At 38.9% G+C, this 15943-nt stretch overlaps 1 protein-coding gene across 1 annotated transcript in view; it reads left to right on the top strand.

Annotated features, from left to right (window-relative positions):
- Positions 1–13437, top strand: part of LOC116714303 (E3 ubiquitin-protein ligase RNF103-like) — a 33050-nt gene extending 19613 nt beyond the window's left edge. The window contains exon 4 of the mRNA XM_032554780.1: positions 12065–13437. Coding sequence (XP_032410671.1) covers positions 12065–13072 — 1008 coding nt within the window. The 3' untranslated portion in view covers positions 13073–13437. The remainder of the gene's footprint in view (positions 1–12064) is intronic.
- The last annotated feature ends 2506 nt before the right edge of the window (positions 13438–15943 follow it).

Here is a 15943-nt window from a genome sequence, read left to right as displayed (position 1 = left end):
TGCAAATGTCGAATCAGCCAATCACGTGGCAGCAACTCAATGCATTTAGGCATGTAGACATGGCCAAGACGATCTGCTGCAGCTCAAACCAAGCGTCAGAATAGGGAAAGATGGAAAGATGATTTAAGTAACTTTGAACGTGGCATGGTTGTTGGTGCCAGATAGGCTGGTCTCAATATTTCAGAAACTACTGATCTACTGTGATTTTCACACACAATCACCTCTAAGATTTACAGAGAATGGTCTGAAAGAGAAAATATCCAGTGAGCGGCAGTTCTGTGGGTACAAATGCCTTGTTGATGCAACAGGTCAGAGGAGAATGGCCAGACTGGTTCGAGCTGATAGAACGGCAACAGTGACTCAAATAACCCCTCGTTACAACTGAGCAGTGACGTCAGTAACGCGTTACTTACTAACGCGCTACTCGTCCTGCTGTGTCTTTGTTAATATCAAGTTAATATATTTGCTGTGAATTACGTCGAGCTTCGCGTTGCGCTCCAGAAAACTGCAAACATCGAGACAGCGCAATAAAAGTGAAAACACCCACAAATGAACGAGTCCGTAAAGTTGTGGAACTAAACGCCATTATAATCAGTAATATTAAGATAAGTGTCACAAATCTGTGCAACGGGACATCTGAGTTGTGGAGCGGCAGGAGGAGCGCTGTGCTCTGACAACAAACGCAGGGCCGTAACGCAGAACCTGGACGCTGGAGCGGGGTGTGTGTGTGGGGGGGGCTGAGGGGGGTTTAAAATCCTATTTATAGTTTTCCAGACAATACTGGAACACACAAAAACACAGAAAAACACGCACAAATTGTACTGTAAAGAAAAAACTAAAGAATAATATAAGCTTACCAGAGCAGCGTAGCCCTCCTACCAAAGATAGAAAAGGTCCTGCAGTCCTCAGAGTTTCTGATGCCCCCCAATAATGCCTGATTTTCTTACTTTCTTTTTATCTGATGGTGTTGACAAAAACTTTGGACACTATTTCAATTGAGTTGTAAATCCTGTATATGACGCTGTATATATATACTGTAGTTGTATATGCAAATGCAGATGCTCTTTCACGCATGTCCAACCAAGTAGTCACACAGATCTTACAGTCACCATGTCAGGGTTTCTGAATCAAAGCCTCTAGGGCCCCAATGTCTTCCAGAGCCCCAGCATATGTAACCGGGTTCCGCTTCACTCCACTGTACCAGGCCGGCCCAAGTAACCCCTCGACTCTGCGTTGTGTAGATTTTTTAATGAAGACAAGGAGTTTCTGGGTGATCAGGCAGTTTATTTCCTGAATGAGTAGATATAGGGGGTTTGAATCAGTGCAACAGCTCAGCTTCAATCAGCACACTACAACAGAGAGCTATGTTAGCTTTTAACTTAGTACATGAAGTGTTTTACAATATTAACAAAACTAAAAGTACAAAAATTGGTGCCAGGCACACATCTAGTAAATAGTCATTTGTCTAATTTAATAAAAATGATGTTTTATGTATTGCTAACACTTTTCTACACTGTGTGCTGAAGAATGTAACTCACCTCTCGTGCAGCTTTCACAGACTAGCACTGAGTACAGGGGCCATCAACATATAACCAGCCACACAAAGAGGGGGCGCTATTTCCCCATTGTACTGATACATATAAAGCAAGTGGGATTCTGCAACTTAAACCTAAACACTGTTACACATACATTCGACAACACTGCGATTTCAAATGGGCCAGATAGCTGTGTTTTCCCAACAGTGAATCAGCTGTATTTGGATGTGGGAACAGATGCACTTCCAGCAATGACAATTCAACAAATCCATGCAGAACAGAAAGATGATTCCATTATTGGCCAAGTTCTGTATTTCAAAAATAATAACAAAAAACCACCTCGGAGCGTAAGGATCAGTCTGGGAAGACATGGGAGCCTTCTCATAAAAGAGTGGAGGAGGCTAGTGGTCAGAAATGGCATCCCATACAGACGCATCACAGATGGGTAAAGAGGACGCATTGAGCAGCTCATCTTGCCAGAGAAGCTGCGGGTGGTGGCTAAAACTGCTCCGCATGATGATTCAGGTCATTTAGGCTTTGAGAGAACTTTACAGCTGATAAGAGAGCGATTCTACTGGCCAGATATGTCCCTGGAAGTCAAATCGTGGTGTGAGCAGTGTGAAAGATGTTGTCTTAGGAAGACCCCCACAGGCAGTGTTGGAGCTCCTCTTGTCAGCATCCACAGCAATGCCCCCATGGAGCTTGTGTGTGTAGACTTTCTCTGCCTGGAAAAGTCAAAGGGGGGCATTGAAAACATACTTCTAACAGATCACTTTTCTCGTTATGCTCAAGCCTACCCCACCAAAGACCAAAAAGTACACACTGTGGCCAAGGTTCTGTGGAAGAATTTCTTCTGCTGGTTTGGTTTTCCAGCAAAGCTCCATGCAGATCAAGGATGCAATTTTGAGAGTGCAATTGTAAAAGAACTATGCAAGATCACTGGCATCACTAAGACTCACACCACTCCATATCACCCACAGGGGAATGGGACCACTGAAAGGTTCAACCGGACCCTAATGAATAATTTAGGGTCCGGTTCTAGGGTCCTAATGAATACATGCTGATGTATTTGCCTTCTGTCAATTGCATCCTCTCTCTCCCATCAGTTTGTCTAAAAATGTATCATCAATACTAAGAGTTTTGTATAAGGAACTCTGCCACCTCACCTAAAGCCCAGGTGGCATGTACAGTATATGTGGATGCCATGACCCATGCTTACAGCACGAGACATGACTAAACTGGATACACTCCGTACTATTTAATGTTTGGGAGACATCCCAGACTTCCAGTGGATCTGGTGTTTGGGACCTCAATCTCTAATTGCCAAGCGGGCTACAGTGACTATGTACAGACACTCCATGACTTATATACAGTATATACAGTATATATAATATGCAGTGACGTTGGTTCCAAAGCTCTATTGGCCAGAAGCAGAGGAGCTGGACATAGAAGGCAGCCCTGCTCATTAACATAAAGATGCACACAGAAAAGTAAGAAAAAAGGAGAGGAGGCAATGACAAAAGAACGAGGGCTTGTATAAGGAAAAAACAAAACATATACTTTTCTTGACAAAAACGCATGTTTAAGGGAAATGAAAAAGAAAATATATACATTTCTTGACGAAAACACATGTGTAAGGAAAAGAACAATTAATATACATTTTTTGATGACAGCGCACGTATAAAGGAAAGGGAAAAACAAAATACATAAATTTCTTGACGACAGCAAATGTGTAAGGACAAGGAAAAACAATATATATGTATATTTCTTGACAGAAACATATGTAAGGACAAGAAAAAACAAAATATATATTTATGCTTTTATTTTTTATTATGTCAGTTTTGGTCCTCCATACTAATGAACTTTACGTTTGAAACATTACATAATTTAAGCCTCTTTAAGCGGTGCAATACGCCATCTTACGGACCCCTCCAGGGGACATGGAGAATTCTTTTTCTTTTGCGTTCCCTCACAACAATCTACTTATCAGTTCATGCGGCATAATTGAATACTATAAGCCTTTCTTACGGGGCTTTCTGATTTAATACAAGGTTATGTAAGGTTTTTCCATGAATGTTAATATCTCCTTGTGAAATATCTATCATTTTATATCTTTTTCTTTAGTATAGAAAAGCACAGCAAACCTATGGTATAAACAGAAACTTTCTGTAAGTAGGAAAGAAATAAAAATACATCCAAACTATTTGGACTATTTCTGAGTTATTGTCGCGGGGTAATCAGTCATCTGACAGTTTTGATTGTGTCTCTATTGTGCTGGTTCTCTGAATGGTTTAAAGGGCCGTTCTCATGTGCAGTTCCATCTCAACCTTAACAGACACAAACATCAGGGCCGGCCCAAGACATAAGCAAACTAAGCAGTCGCTTAGGGCCCCATGGCCAATAAGGGGCCCCCTCAGTGATTTGTTTTTTAAATAATATATATTTGATAATGTATGTAGAAATCATTATTTTATGGGTAAAAAGAAAAAAGAAATTGCTCTTGGGGGCCCCTGGTGGCCGCGGTAGGTACCGCAAGCTTCTCCCGTAGCATGAGCTGTCGTGCAATGTGCAGTGCGCATCCAAACATCAAAAGCTCCGGTCAGAAGTTAAGTAAGCAAAATAATGTCTCAAAAAAGGACTTATCCTTCAGGGAGGGAGAAAAGAAAGAGGAAGAATAGAAAAAAAGCCAAGATAAAGGTTTGTTTTAATGTGCCTTGGTAATGTAATGAAATGTAAAAGATTTGTAAAGCTGCTAATAGAAAAGTAGCTTAAACGGTCAAGTTCAACAGCCAAATATTTATGCTAGGCTGTTTGTGTTTGTGTGAAAATGAGTTTAAACTTTAAATTAGTTGATTCTCATGGTTGGCTCTGTATATTTCTGAGGTATTTTTTGGCTTCAAAGAGCTGTGTTTGATAACATTTGATAACAATAATTAAAACTTCTCAATGTTTGACATTGTCTAGCAAAATGTTTTTACGTCAGGATACATAGCTGCTACATAGACGAGCAACTCTATGCTGTAGTTGGAGATATGTTATTTGCTGCTGAGCATAATCATTTTGTGGCTAAAACAAACATTAGTTTTATATCAACTTCTAAGTTATGTGAAACTTCTGTTAAAATCATTTAAGGCACAGAATCAGTCCAGTACCATTCCACATTCTCAGGGGAGAAAGAGTCACCTGGTATAAATTACATTTTTAGCTATTGGAGTAATGCTTAAGATAAATTTATTTAATCAATTAATGTCATGAATATGTGTATATGTATTCCATCTTAAGTTGGGCTGCACCGATTGCAGTTTTCTGGCCGATCCCTGGTTACCGATCTTTAAAAAGTCTGACCTGACGATTTTGATTTTGGCTGATATGAATTTTTTTTGTCTGAAATGTCATTAAATATAGCAAGAAAGTCACTGAGTTGGCAACAGAGGGGTGAATATTGTTAACTGCAAACATGCAGACCCGACCTGGTGGACTGGTCTGTCAGTCAAACCTCTCACTGTAGAGCAGAAGAGGACAGAGACTGATTTTTAAACTTTTGCTGACGAAGATAAGATTAGGAGATGAGATGGGCTTCACGTGTAAGTATCGGCCAATCACAATCCCCCAAAATTAAGGAAATCTGCACCCAGAAATCAACTGGTCGATAAATCAGTTGGCCAATAAATGTATCCTATTATACATGTATGTAATGTAAACAGCATTGCCAGAGATGCAATAAGTTTATAGTAGGTATGTGAATGATCTAATAATTGGACTGCTGCTGATTGCATCCAGTCCACATTGTTAGCAGAACTAGAGGGCCCCAAAACCAAATTTCGCTTAGGGCCCCATGGAGGCTTGGGCTGGCCTTGATTTAACTAAAGTCAAAAAATCAGCCTAGAGAAGCTGACAGTGGAGCTCCATGACCTGGGACTTTCAACATAAATGTGTCTTTGGATCAGGGACTTTCTCACAAACTGGCCTCAGGTGGTGAGACTAGGGGACCGAACATCATCCACCCCAGTCGATACAGGCATACCACAGGGCTGTGTGCTTGGTCTGGTTCTTTATGCTCTGTTCACCCATGAATGTGTATCTATTCAGTCCTCTAACAGGGTTTTAGAGTTTGCAGATACCACCAAAGTAATGAGTCTGATAATAATGATGAGACCCTGTACAGAGGAGATCCAGCACCTATTTCAGTAGTGTTCACTGAATAACCTGGTGCTTAACACCTGCAAGACCAAGGAGGTCATATTGGATTACAGGAGGTCCAGGAGGACAGTTTGCCCACCTATTACGATTCAAGGGAAGGTGGTAGAGTGTGTGTGTGGACAACATAAAATTCCTGGGCATCCACATCACCTTAGACCTGACCTGGTTCAGTAACCAGGTCAGGTCTATTTTCTGGCAAGGAATGCCCAACAAAGACTCTTCTTCTCAGAAAACTAAAAAGGGCTGGACTGAGGGTTGACTAAGGATTGAGACTTAGTCAACCTTAGACAGATATTTATTTGCTTTATTATTTTATTTATCATTGAGGGTACCACTGCAATTTTGATATGTTCCTGAAACATAACGACAAAATCTTATGTTTTTAGTCATTAGCAGTCGTCAGGCAACTTCTGAAAGGAATTGGTTGGACTCAGAAAAAAGGGGACTGAATACTTTTGCACACTGTATTTTCAGTTTTTATTTGTAAAAAATGTTTTGAAACATGTCTAATTTTCTCTCTACTTCAAATTTGGATACCACGTTGTCAATCTTTCACATAAAATTTTAATAAAATATATGAATTTGTGGTTGTAATGTGACAAAATATGCATACCTAATTGTATTCAAGGGGTATCAATAGAATTGCAAGACAATGTACATCCATAACATATTCCCAGTGCTTCACTTATTTCTAGCTTGGTAAAAATCAGCCCCTTGTTCTACGCTTCTTACAGAGCTTCTGGACCCTCAGCTATGAGAAACAATTGTTTGCTGAAGGCATGGACTCTGTTAAAGTTTTAAACAATCTGAATTTACCCAATTACTACCTTTGGCCTTGATGTAATGTACCAGCTTAATAAAGCTTACCAGAAACTGCATGCCTGTAAACAACCCCGTAAGTAGTAGCTCTCTTTGCCAGCAATAAAATATCCATTCCTCTTGCTTTGAGTTTAGTTGTTTAATTTTTGGAAGCAAGGCCCACATAGACTAAATGACCTCATTCCCTTACACTCACTCTCAGTGTCAATTGCAACCCTATATCACCAGATTATAATTATAAAACAGCGCAGAAACTAAACGTCAACATCGTTCACAATTTCTGCTGTTCATTGATTAGCCCAGTTGAAATTCAGCCGGAGACATCGAGCTTAATGAGAAAACCGTCCTATACAGAATTGCATAGGAAGGCAATGAACCAGCTAACTTTTTCCACATTTGGTTCTAAGAATGTCTACAGTGGCTATCTGCAAAATTCAGATAGGCTGCCATGTCCTATCAGCAAATGTCCTTCCACCCAAAATGTCACAGGGGAAAATTGGAGCTCTGCAAAAAGCTTTTGCCAAGAATGTTTTCATTAATCCAGAACGGAAGTTCTTAAGTTCTTATACATTTTCAATAAGCAAGAACTTTCATCTGGCTCTTATAAATTTTAAACACATACACTGTAGAGCTTTTCAGAACAGGAGAAACCTGACAAGGACTATGCAATGGTTTCTTCATCACCTTTCTGTGCACGACCCTTCTTCCTTTATTACTCAGCTTGATCAGTGACCAGATCTTGGAAATGTTGTGGTTTGTTTGTAAAAAAAAAAAAAAAGGACACCAGAGTGCTTTTGGAGATTTGGTGCCACCAAATGTCTTTTTTTTTTATCCTTCCCAACTTTTGTATTTTGAGATAGCAATCTCAAAATAGAGATTTTCTAAAGACAATTCCTTTGATTTTGTTTGGTTCTTGCTCTAAAATTAGTGATACTTTATATAGATCAATGTTTCATGTCATATCATATTTAACCAATCAGATTTATCTCAGGTGAATTCTGTTACATTTTAGAAACATCTGAAGGATTTTAATTTGAAACCAGATGCCCCTAAGTTTAGATTTTGTTATATCAAAGACTGTGAGTACGTATGTACATGTGATTTGTAATTTGTTTTGATTTCTATTTTTATAAACTTCTAAAATTGTCGCTTTGTAATAATTGCTTACCATGTGTAGAATGCTGATGGAGAAGTTTGACTATTATTGCAATAAATAGTTAATTTTTTTCAAAGGAACTGTGAATTCTTTCCAGATGGACTGAAACTAACACGATTTTCTGATGCGTCCCAAATAGAGTAACATATGTTCAGAACAAAAATATATATTTTCAAAGATTTTTATTTTTAAATTGTTGTTGCAGAAAGTATATTGTGCTTAAAAAACAAAAACAGAAATAAACTTAAAAGACAATTGAGAGTACATTAATTTAAAAAACCATTATCATGAGGGAACTGATTATTACTCTATTTTTATTGCACGAAAAGGTCCTCCCATGCTTCCTTAGGGTGCACCCACATTATTATAGAAAGAAGATGCTTATATTCACTAATCAACTTGTGAGAAATAGACTTATATTTGATCAACTAAGGCAGGGGTGTCCAAACTTTTTGCAAAGCGGGCCAGATTTGATCAAGTGAAGATGCCCGGGGGCCAATAGTTTGTTCGGACATTTTTTAACTACAAAAGTTTCATGCAAATACATACACTGTTATAAAACAATTTTCATTGTCACAATTATCTCAATTTTTCAAATGACAAAATAACCAAATAATAATAATAAGGCAGATGAGAACAAGTCTAAAAACCCAAATTCTGCCTTTCATTCATATCTGGAGAGTCAGATAACATTGAACAAACTGTATGAAATACCTTAAATTTACATGAGTTTAAAAATATCTTTGCCTCAAGAACATTTTAAACAGGAGTTATAAGTAATGCAAAGTTGTCTGTTATTATTAAATCTTAAAACAAGTGAATTTTGCTCTTGTCATTTACAATATCTTTGAGAAAGTAATAGTTTGTGTCACATCTACAGGTTCATAACATCAACAGTAATAACCAAATCTCACTCAAGAGTTTAATAAAAATAAGTGCCATAAATCCAGGTGCATAAATGTTCTTTTGGCTCTTCACTGTTGATAGTGACAGACGGTTATCGTTCAAAATACTCAATTTCATGTCCTCAACTCTCAGTGCCACACTGTTACTGCCAGGCAAACATTCGCAAATTCTTGCTTCTTCTCAGGGCAAATGTTCTCCACCATTTTCATAACACAGTCTTTGATAAATGTACCTTCAGTAAAAGGTTTGCCATGTTTAGCTATTAACATGGCCACTTCGTAGCTTGCTTTGGTGGTATTTTCTTTTGACTCACAGGCCCGCGTGAAGAATCGCTGTTGTGATGCCAGTGCAGCTTGGAGCTGCGTCAGTTTTTCAGCACGGTCACTTCCTGTTAGCTTGTTGTACGTAGCATGTTAGGTAGTGTCTCTTTACGTTGAAATCCTTAAACAAGGCAACCGTCTCATTACAAATTAGCAGAGGTGTGACCAAGTCACTGTGTTGCAAGTCTCAAGTAAGTCTCAAGTCTCTGTCCTCAAGTCCGAGTCAAGTCTCAAGTAAAGACAGGCAAAAGTCGAGTCAAGTCTCAAGTCAGGAACCTTTAATTTCAAGTCATTTCGAGTCGTTTTTATTTATTTATTTTTAATAATTTGCAATTATACATAAAATTCAAATATTAGACCATTTGTTCTTTTTAAAATATGTATTTGAGGTTCATTTGTGATCCTCTTATTCATCTGGTATTCTTCAAATCTGTCAGAAGTAAACAGATGTCAGAAAATAAATTACAGCCTTTCATGAATTACATTTGACTTCAGTTTACTCCTTCTATTCATAAATAAACATCAACACTACAACAATCATAGTTTTCAAAAAATGAAATAAGTATAAATGAAGTTATCACAAGTAAACTCAGGAAGGTCTGGTGCATTTATTTTTCTGCTTTTATTTCTAAGTATGTTAGTTTCAGTCCTCCGTAAATATGGGACAGATATTCTAAATACAAAATGTATTTGGGACAGTCACTGTATTTGGTCTTTTTTTTTTTTTCCCAGCAAAGCTATACTACTTGGAAATGGGTTCTGTGCCACATGTGACAGTCACGCCGGTCAGTGCATTAAGTCAAAAACAGTTGACTTAATGCACTGACTGCAGTAAACAATATATTGTCAATATAATTTCCCAACGTAGATGTCTTCAAATACACCAACCATCCTTAGATGATACTAGACCCGGCTCATCATCATGATGGGACAGAGAGACTCTGTTCCCTGTGTTCAGGTCCAGAATCTGCTTTCTGTTCCGGAGCCCCGCTCACTATCCACCGGCTTCCTGAGCTAACACGGTGCACATTATTTGTGGAGGCATTTGAAGGACCGGATTTATGGTAAATAATCACCAATTTAACCCGGAGTACACATGCTAACACGAAGTTAGCTAAAGTCAACTATCTTACAGCAAAAGAAAAGTGCCACCTACCGATCTTTGTGAAGCTTCAAATGCCGGACAAAGTTGGACGTCGTGGCATCTCCATCCGATATTCTCTTCTTGCATGTTTTACAAGTTGCAGTTCGTTTTTTAGTCGAAAGTTCATAACCTACGTAGCCAAAAGAAATTACTCGCGGAAGCATATTCCAGCTGTTATTTCGTATTTCGTTCCCTGAGCTCTGTAGCTTTGCCGCGTTTTTTTAAACGTCCAAATCCTGTTAATTTGATTGGTTGTGCTGCAGCTACGTACACATACATACATAAGGAGAGAGGAAAACCATAGTGACGGTCTGCGCATATTGATACGGAATGAGTGACATTAATTAATGACGCCACTTTATAAATAATGTGTTTTAAATTTTAAGACTTTGAGTAAAAAATATCAAGTCTTTTCAAGTAAACAGCTTCAAGTCGAGTCAAGTCCCAAGTCAATGGCATGAAAGTCAAAGTCAAGTCCGAGTCTTTGAGCATTTTTTTCAAGTCAAGTCTCAAGTCGTGATTTTAACGACTCGAGTCTGACTCGAGTCCAAGTCATGTGACTCGAGTCCCCACCTCTGCAAATTAGACAATTGAAAATCAATTGTCAAGAGAGCGGCGGCTCTCTTGAAAGCGGCGGCTCTCACTGTCAACTTGTTTTCTTTGCAGTGGCAGAAATGAGCGGAGAGGGGTTCGCTGCACGAAGGCAGACTGATAGTATTAAAGTGGTGCTGCCACCATTTGGTGAAAGGAGGAATTACAGTTTCAAGTTTTATGATTTATTTATTCTGTTTGACAGTGCAGGCGGGCCATAAATAATACATTATAAGACCGAAGCTGCGGGCCGTATGAAATCTGACCGCGGGCCGTGATTGGCCCTCGGGCCGGACTTTGGACATGCCTGAACTAAGGCATTAGGTCACAGTACCATGGGTTTTTTAAAAAGTTGGGAATATTCACCCCAAAATAAAATAACAAAACAGTAAAGTGAAGTCACAGGGCACTTTGAAAGAATTCAAAATCACCCAAGGTTTAGCTTCAGGGGCAATTTAACACAACTGGTAAAAAGAAAAAAACAGACCTATGTTACAAGATAGAAGGAAATTAAATACTGACTGATCCAACCAGTTTGGTATAAAGGGGAACTAAAGAGTTAGAAATTACTTTTAAAAATAGGCCAAACCACACTAACAACAGGTTCACTATTTATTTAAGTTACTAATGATTAATCATTACTTCAAGTAAAATAACACTCCTACATCAAAGAAAAAACATTTATGGCAGTTGAATATTTTTTTTCTCATATTGATTGAAAGGGGCAGTACTAATGCCTAATCACCACGTCCTGCCTGAAGTGATGCTGCACACCCTCAGTCCAGATCAACCCCTCGGCATGCCACCAAAAGGCTAAATAATAAACTATACCTTTTGAATACTTCTATTCAAAAGGTTCTTACTCAGGAAAAAGGCTGTGCCACAAATTTTGGCCAGTAAAAGTCTGTGATTTTTGCAGCAGAAATACTCATCCTGGTATATGCAATTGTATTAAAGTTTAATGTTATAAGCCTTAAATTGAAGTGATAAGTATAATCAGAAAACACATAATCAGAAAACTGTTTAGTTTATTGTTGACATGGTTTCAGAGAATTAGGAGACAGTTTGTCCTGTGTTGATGAGAAAAGTAAACATTCAGTGTGGTGAAAAACAAAAGATAGTAAAATATAGTTGATAGGAAAATAAAATACTGTTCCAACAGATATTTTATACACAATACTATAGGAAGTTATAAATATGCAAATACAATAAAGCTGCTTCTAATTTCTACAGCACATAAGCACAGGTTCATTTCTGGGTAATATGAACTACATTTCCACTAACGCGGCTTGCGTTTACTGCACCTAATAAAGTGAATGCAGTTACAGACTGACTACTTAACTGTAATTTTAAAAACGCTCCTGGTAACTGTTGTTTTTGTATCTCCCCACAGGCTCTCATTCAACTCCCCTATCTGGACAAACTGTATTGTTACAGTCTGAAGTTGATTCGTTATGCAGACACCACCACATTCGCAAGCTTAGTTAGGGCTGACTGGACCTTTTACTCATCCCATCCAGCTCTCTTTCTGTCCACCTACCTGGCTCATGGCCTGTTGATTGACTATTTTGAGAGGAAACGCCATTGTGGTACAAGGAACCAAGAGAACTCCACAACCAACCTCGAGTGGCTAGCCAGTCTGTGGGACTGGTACACCTCCTTTCTGCTTCACCCTATTACATTAGTGCAACAGTTCCCGTCTGATCTTTCAGAGTGGGAAGATGACCCCAGCTTTTTATTTGAGCGTTTGGCTTTCCCAGATCTCTGGCTTCACCCACTAGTAAATGTAGACTACTTAAAATCTCTTCCAACCTGGAAGGTTAAAACTGTTCTCCATCAATGCCAGTCTGTGTCTTGTTTACATCAAGATGATAAACAGGATAGACTGCCATCAAACATAAACTGCCAAGAACTGACAGATTCCTCACCTCCAAGCATAAACACACTTCCACACAGTAGTTTAAGCCAAATAGGATCTTTGTGCAATCAGGACAACAGGCTCAATATTTTGTGCAGGGACCAAGATGCCAACAGTAGTCAATTTGTAAAGTCTGTTTCTCTTTACCCATCTTGCTATGGCTACAGAAATAAAAGCTTCCAAAAAGTTGACAGATTTCCTGAGGATGGTAGCATCATTCCTGTAGGAGTTTCTGTTACTCAGGTAAATTGGTCTGGGTGGCCCAATGACATGCTTCCTTGTTCAGAGTGTGTGGTGTGCCTTGAGAACTTTGTGAATGAGGAGCTGCTCATGGGCCTGCCCTGTGGCCATGCCTTCCACCAGCAGTGCATTGTGGTATGGTTAGCAGGAGGTAAGCACTGGTGCCCACTATGTCGCTGGCCCAGCTACAAGAAGAAAAACATTATAGTTGCACTAAGCACCATCACTGAAAACACAATGTAGAACTGATTCATTGTTATAATTAAACTCTGCATCTTCTTTGACAATTGCCATGTTTTACGGTCACAATTAATCAGATTCAAGGTAGACTGGAGAAGCAATGAAAATGCATTAACGATCCATAATCTTGGTTGGTTTCATTCCTAGTAATATACAGTGCAATGATCATCATAAGAGCTGATACAAGCAAGACCCAGGGACAGTGTTCTATGTATCAAGGGTTCATCCTGCATCACAAAGACAGGAAAAGTAGAAAGACATTGGTGTATCTGTTTAGATTTTAATGTATATTCTGTATATTTATAAGGAAATCTGCTTCTGGCCAAAATAATAAAGAATAATCTTCCAGATGAAATTTGTCAACAGCATTGACTGCAGTCATTGTTTTCCTTTCCTACCTACTTGGTACTTGTGGGTTTGTAGAGAGGCTGGTGGTGAGTTCCAGTGGTCAAAGCCCAAGAAGCTTATTGTGCCCTGTGTAGACTGGCTGTCCATGGGGACAATAGGGCAATAAAGAGACATTGGACACAAACAGCTAGGGGTGAGATAAACACAAAAATCTCAGTTCTGTATGTACTACAGTTTTAAAGTCATTTTTAGTTTACTTTTAGTTTAAAGGCAAAAAAAGTGATCAACATAGAACTGACAGGAGATTTGGTTTGATTTATTTAAAAGGCACAGCAATATGTAAACTCAACTTTTTTGAGTTTTAGATCATGTTATAATGCTATTCTCTCATCAAAATAATAGCATTATTGTTTTGATGAGAATCAAAAGAAACCAGTGTGGTTATTTCTGCAGCCTCTGAGTTGTAGGATGTTTCATCAGTGTCCGTCTTCCTGGCTGCCAGTCGGTGTTTACCTTCAGGATGTCCAGAGACCTTCATCTTTCTGGAGCAGGGATCACATGAGCTCAATGTGCTGATAAAACATTTGATAATTAAAAAAAATGTGGCCGATGTTCTTACAGAAGTGCATGAACAATCTCTCTGTTGTTTTTAACTTCTCAATACGGTTAATTATGATTCATCTGATGCTCCGAAGCGGCCAACCGACGCTTTCCATTCTCTCCGCTACTTTGACAAAAACGACTCATTCCTCATTGCTCCATCAAGCTGCCGCTGAATATTGAAATCCGATGTAAAGAAAAGCCGGCATCTCATAATGGGCTCTTTGCACCTGCCGCGCTGACGTCACAACCGCATGCGCAAATGCGGCTCTCTTTTTTCCGCTTTGAGTTACCATGACAGCTAAAAAAGACACAGTCTTATTTCAGACACAAATAAAACAATACTATGAACATTGCTGTCTTCCTAATATAATGGGCTTTTAAGTTTTTATGGATTTCCAAGCGGTCCTGAATTAAGAAGATGGTGGTTTGTAAATATTCGTCGCTACCAGTTAAAGCTAACGCCGCACAGCAAAGTTTTCAGCCTTCACTTCACTCCGGATCAGCTTCTTCAGTCTAAAGAAGAAGGTAAAGGAGCCTCCTGTGTTATTTCCATGGAATCACTTCTGTATTCAGCCTGAAAGAGCAAGTTTACGGGAACGAGAGAGCAGACCAGAGCCAGACAGCCGAGCAACTGATCCGCCTGTACAAACCGCTGTAAACACCGTCCTGCTTCACAAGAAGCATATAAAACTAATAAAGCGAAGTAACACAGAGACCTTAAGGAACACGGCCATATTTTTCTAAAAGCAACAACTCTGAACCTGAACAGTCAGTTGAACTAGAACTGTTGACACCAGAGCTGCTCTACTGTTAAGCTATGGGCTTGTTGTTCCTCAGGCTTCAGAAGCCTGAACCGTAAAATCCCCCGTTACTTGGTCTCTGACACTAACGACAATAAACGCACATAATATACTTGAAAACAAGGTAAAAACATTGTCCGTTAGAATGGATGAAAAATGTTTAGATACTTAAATAGCACATTTTTACAAGAAAAATGTCTAGCATAAGCTAAAGCTAATGTTAGCCACAAAGTTTAAAGAAAGTAAAACTCACCTTCGTGTCTGTGTATAAGGAGGCGAACATCTTAAAACCTTTCTCCAGGTTTTGGAGAAAGCCTGGATCGATGGGGCTTTGGATCGATGTACATCATTAATTGTTACCTTGGACAAGCCCTGCAAACACCCAGTGTAAAGTGCCTTTTTCAACAGATCGGAAACGATTGAGCCGCTTTTCCCCGAACGCGGAAGCTGAGGTGCAAAGATCTTAGCTACCGAGAAATATTTCCTATGTAGCTAAATTGACCCGAAGTAACCACTGATTGTTAGCGTAGCTAACGTTTTCATACTGTGTTTTCTAATGAGAGCGAGCTGATGAGAAACCGCTGTTAGAGGGGAAGTGCATTAAAGACCAGGGGATTTTGAGAGGAAAGGTCAGTCAGGATCAGAGCTATAGCTGCTGTTCTTCAGTCTGTTTCACAGCTCAGCTTCACAATGTCGGTATTTAACTATAAAGATGCTACAAGTCAGAGCCCCAACATGCTGAAAATATGTTTTTTTTTTTCTGAATGTGAAGGATTCAGAAAAAATCCTTCACTTTTTCAAGATAATTTTTCTTTTATCCTTGGCTTTAGCCTGTGTACCAAGACATCTCAGTACTCATTGGACTTCTCTCAGTTTGACCAGCAGACTGAACCCCTGCCTGTGGCCAGTGTTTCCAGTATAAATACATTTGTGTTTTATTCCACACTTTTATTTTTTTTAACTTTTTGTGTATTTTAAAGAGAAATATCTCAATCTGAAGTATTAGTGTATTAAGACAGGTTATGTAATGAAATAGAAATAATTTACTCTGTTAGAATATTTTCACTCTTTGTCTATGCTGTCCATATCTGAGTTGACTTGTACTGCAATATTTTTGTTCTGG

The sequence above is a fragment of the Xiphophorus hellerii genome, chromosome 23 (assembly GCF_003331165.1).
Source record: "Xiphophorus hellerii strain 12219 chromosome 23, Xiphophorus_hellerii-4.1, whole genome shotgun sequence".
Taxonomy (NCBI): domain Eukaryota; kingdom Metazoa; phylum Chordata; class Actinopteri; order Cyprinodontiformes; family Poeciliidae; genus Xiphophorus; species Xiphophorus hellerii.
Note: the sequence above shows the minus strand (reverse complement) of the source record. Positions and strands in the feature narration are given on the sequence as shown.